The sequence below is a fragment of the Chinchilla lanigera genome, unplaced genomic scaffold (assembly GCF_000276665.1).
Source record: "Chinchilla lanigera isolate Chin_1 unplaced genomic scaffold, ChiLan1.0 scaffold00123, whole genome shotgun sequence".
NCBI classification, from domain to species: domain Eukaryota; kingdom Metazoa; phylum Chordata; class Mammalia; order Rodentia; family Chinchillidae; genus Chinchilla; species Chinchilla lanigera.
In genome coordinates this window covers 3,237,930-3,242,467 of record NW_004955524.1, presented here as the reverse complement: position 1 = coordinate 3,242,467, position 4,538 = coordinate 3,237,930, and the positions used below count along the sequence as shown (strand labels likewise).

General features: G+C 67.5%; 1 protein-coding gene across 1 annotated transcript in view; it reads left to right on the top strand.

The window, feature by feature from the left end:
* Positions 1 to 1,022: 1,022 nt before the first annotated feature.
* Pik3r2 (phosphoinositide-3-kinase, regulatory subunit 2 (beta)) overlaps positions 1,023 to 4,538 on the top strand; it is a gene marked incomplete at both ends in the record, with an annotated part of 7,335 nt that continues 3,819 nt past the window's right edge. Inside the window, 3 exon segments of the mRNA XM_013507263.1 lie at positions 1,023 to 1,727; positions 3,868 to 3,960; positions 4,194 to 4,244. Of these exon segments, the coding sequence (XP_013362717.1) occupies positions 1,406 to 1,727; positions 3,868 to 3,960; positions 4,194 to 4,244 (466 nt within the window).

The window sequence follows — 4,538 nt, the reverse complement described above, 5'->3', positions numbered from 1 at the left end:
GCGGCCCCCGCCCAGACCCCCGCGCCTGGAGCGGGGCGCACTGGCTTCCCGACATGTGCGGACCTGCGCGGGCGGGGGCGGGCGGGGCCTGGGCGCTCTCCCAAGTGTCGCCGTTCCCAGCCTCAGTTTCCCCACCTGTAGAATGTGCGAGACCAGGGCCGGGGGCGAGCACGTCTGGGCCCCCGAGAGTGGTGCTCCCGCGCCCGGCCGGACACCTCCGCTGCTGGCGCCTCTCCCGGGGCCCCCGCTGCAGCCTCCCTCCCGATCCCCGCCCTGGGCCGGGACGCGGCCCCCACCCGCCGAGCCTCGGGGGACACAGAAGCTGCAGGGCTGGCCCCGGGAGTGTGGGCGCCTTTCCCTCACCAGGTGCGGGCCCTGGGGGCCTCACCTGCCTCTGTGCCCTGTCTTGTCCTGGCGGGGTCCCCTCGGGCTCTTCCCACACCTCTCCTCAACTTCTGCACGGAACGTGGGCCCCAAGTGAGCTAGGCAGGGACACCCAAGCTGTCCTGAGGTCCCTTTGCCTGAAGCCACCTCCAGGCCTCCAAGGTGCGTGTCCACTTGGTCCTCCTTCCCTGCCTCTTCATTCCCTTAGTGTCCCTCCCTGCAGAGGTGACCCCCAAGTCCTCAGAGTGTCCACGTTTCACCCCACCACTCTGAGTTTAATTGGCCAAGCCTCTGCTATCCCCTGACACCCTGCTGGGCCTTGGAGCTGGATGGATCTGGGTTCCAGTCTTGGCCTCTTCCTGCCCCCGTGGGTGCTCCCTGCTCCATCAGGCCGGTGGACAGCTGGTTTGCCCAACCCTGCAGTGTGTTCAGGACAGGTTCTTGCAGCTCCCCTTCCAACAGCCCAGGGAAGGCTGATGTACCCAATATACAGCTGGGGAAACTGAGACCCAGAGAGTGGCCGGCACTGGCCCGGAGGTCACGTAGCTACTCGGGTCTGTGGCCAGGGACCCGCGCTGTCTCCGTGCTGAGAGCGAGAGGGGCCAGCCTGGCTGACGCTGTCCTGCCCTCCCCTGTAGGTTGGCATCCCCAGCGGAGCATGGTGGCAGCCCTCACTCTCTGCTCCCTCGTGTGGCGCAGCTGGAAGAGCTGGCAGCCCAGGGTGCCGATGGCCCTGTATCACCGTCGGATGGCAAACCCAGTGGCCAAGTGAGCTGGCATCAAATACCAACCCCCTTCCACAGCTTGTGAATGGTAGACAAGTGACAGCCCACAGTCGTCACCATGGCGGAATAATGGTGGGAAGCCAGGCATGAGCGGCCCCCGTGGTCACCTGTGACTTCTCCTACAGAGAGGTCTGACCCCCGGCCCACAGCCAAGCCTCCCACCCGCACCCCCGCCCATGGGGCCCAGGGGGCCCCGAGCCAGCGCCTGATCCCGACGAGCAGCCCCTGGCAGCGGCATGGCGGGCGCGGAGGGCTTCCAGTACCGCGCGCTGTACCCGTTCCGGCGCGAGCGGCCGGAGGACCTGGAGCTGCTGCCCGGCGACGTGCTGGTGGTGAGCCGCGCGGCCCTGCAGGCGCTGGGCGTGGCGGAGGGCGGCGAGCGCTGCCCGCAGAGTGTGGGCTGGATGCCCGGCTTCAATGAGCGCACGCGGCAGCGGGGCGACTTCCCAGGCACCTATGTGGAGTTCCTGGGGCCTGTGGCCCTGGCCCGGCCCGGCCCGCGGCCCCGCGGCCCCCGCCCACTGCCCGCCAGGCCCCGAGATGAGCCCCCAGAGCCAGGTAAGCGGGCAGGGTCCTCCCGCCTCCGGCCCCCCTTCCCTGCAGCGACACCCCATCCGGCGTCAGGTGTCCGCTGGGGACGCTGCCGTCATTGGCGGAGCTGGGCATGGACCCCTGGCCTGGCCCTGCCCTCGGGGTGCTCACACCCAGAAGTGACAAGATCCCGACGACGCGGTGACGATGCAGTGAGGACGGTGCTGCACGGGCACAGGCTGCACGTGGCCTCTGGCTGGAGCAGGGACGTGGCGAGCGCAGAGGCAGGCGGGGTGGCCGTGCGGGGACAGTGTGGTGTCGGTGGGATCCAGAGCTCCGTCTGCAGAGGGGCTCCCCGTAGGACCCCCTTGGTGCCCTGATTGCCCTCCAAAAAGAGGGTGCGGCCTGGGGACCCCCGTGGCCTCCTCAGAGACCTGAGGCGGGCACTGTGTCCCCGGGCTGTGCTGGCAGAAGAGACGCGGGGTGCCGGCATCAGGTGAGATGGCTGCGTGCTGGTTAAGGGGTGGGTTCGGTCAGGGACACTGAGGCTCCGGCTGTAGGGAAGGCCTGCCCAGTCGGACGAGGCAGGAGACTAAGGGCATTGCTGGAGATGCCAGGCCCACTTGGTGCCCAAGGCACAGGGCCAGAGGTGCAGCCAGTGTCACGGCTGGGGGCACCAGGGGGGCTGGCCGGGCCTCGCAGCAACTGGTGTCTCCCAGGCCTTCGTCCTGTGGGGCTGCAGGAGCAGGAGGCGGCCCCGGCCGGGCTCCCATCCAGACTCTGCCGCTGCGTGGTGCCAGCTCCGCCCTCCCTGCCTGGCCCGTCCCCATCCCCGGCGCCGCTGAGCTCCACCTGCAGCTCCCAGGCCTGTGACCTCGGCTGCAGGAGGCCCGCTTCCCTGTCCAGATGGCCCCAGGGCCCCTGCATGGCCTCAGGCCCCACTGCTCTTGAGTGCTGCCCCTCCCCCAAGGCGGCCAGGCCCCAGTCAAGGAGCGCTGGCTCTCGGGGCTCGCGCTGGCTGTGTGCCGGGCTCCTGTCTGTGGCATTCCTCCCCATTTGTGCCCCCTCAGTTTACAGCTGGATCCCCAGCCACAGCAGGGACCCTGTGGCCAGAACGGCACCCACCTCCTCCTCCGTGCTCTGAGCTCCCACAGCTGCGTGCACCTGGCCCGTCACTCAGGGAGGCGCAGGCCTCAGCTTGTCCCCGCCAGGTGCCAGGGCGTCCCTGCCGGCAGCCAGGCCCGCAGATGGGCTGAGGGGACACAAAGGCCCGAGGCTGGGCCCGTGCGGGGCCTGGCGCCTGCTCCAAGGGCTTGCAGCGTCTTAAAAGGGAGAAGTCATTTTGAGAAGGAAAATTACAAAATGGGGGAAGGGTCCCGAAGGAAGCCCTTAAGGCTCAGACCAGGATGTGTCTCCTTTCATTCCATTTCAACCCTTCTCAGTTTGCCTCAGGCATGGTGGTGCACTCTGGGAGGCTGAGGCAGGAGGAATCCAAGTTCAAACCTAGCCTGGGCGATTTAGCAAGACCCTGTCTCTAAAGAAAAGGGCTGGGCGTGGAGCCCAGTACATCAGTCCTCAGGACTGGAGTGCTGGCACACTGGGGTCACGGGGCTTCGTCCCCTCCCCAGCAGTCCCAAACAGGGTGGGAGGACTACACCATTTTAGGATTTTTCCCCTGAAGAAACTATGGCCCAGAGAGGGCGGGTCCTCTACCCAAGGCTGCACAGCAGCTCTGCCAGGGGCTGGAACCTGTTGTGTGAGTTTTAGTGCTACCCTAAGGAAGCCCCACGAATCAGGTGATCTCAAACAGTAAAAATGCAGTGTCGCCTTTCTGAGGTCAGGGTTCAGGAGGCCCCCCCCCGCCCCCCGCAGGGGGGGGCACTCCTTGCTTCTGCAGGCTCCTGGGGTCTCCAGGCGGGGGCAGCAACTTTACCTGGTCTCTACTGGCCGCTGGTCACTGGACTAGCAGCGCCTGAGGCCAGGATGATCTCTTGTGAAGCCTTTGCCTTAATCCTACCTGCAGAGGCCCAGTTTCCAAATAAGATCAGAGCCAGCAGTCAGGACGGGGCCTGTCCCTGGGGCAGCTTCCGTCCAGCCCCACAACACCCGGGCCTCGAAGTGTGAATCCCTGGTGTTTCACCCCAGAAATTGTCTCCCGTGAATTCAGGCCTCTCGCTCCCTGACCTGCCCGAGCAGTTCGCCCCTCCCGACGTGGCGCCCCCTATCCTGGTGAAGCTGGTGGAGGCCATAGAGCTTACAGGTGAACTCGGGCTGCCTTGACCGCGATAGGGCGGTGCTTGCTTGGCTCTGGTGACAGGCAGCTCATCCCCACCCAGGCCTGGCCGCTGCCTGTGCCCGGTAGCCCCCTAGCGGAGGCGGAGCTGGGCGCCTCCGTGTTGAACAGGGACCGAGGGGCCCCCGGGGACAGCAGGGAGGGCTGCAGGCCTTGCAAGGGGTGGCCCACTCTAGGTTGACGCGCCTGTCCGTCCCCAGGGCTGGACGCAGAGTCCCACTGCAAGCCCGAGCTGCCCGCGCCGCGCTCAGGTGAGGAGGACGCTGGGTGGGGCCGGGCCGGTGGGGCACTGCGAGCCGCTGTCACATGTGCCCATCCTGCGCAGATTGGTCGCTAAGCGACCTGGACCAATGGGACGCCGGCGCCCTGTCCGACGCCATCAAGGGCTTCCTGCTGGCCTTGCCCGCGCCGCTTGTGATCCCCGAGGCCGCTGCCGAGGCGCACCGGGCCCTGAGGGGTGAGCCGAGGACCTGGGCCGCTGGGGGGGGTACCTCGTGGGCGCCAGGCCTCACCGCCCGCCTTGTCCGCAGACGCCCGTGGGCCCG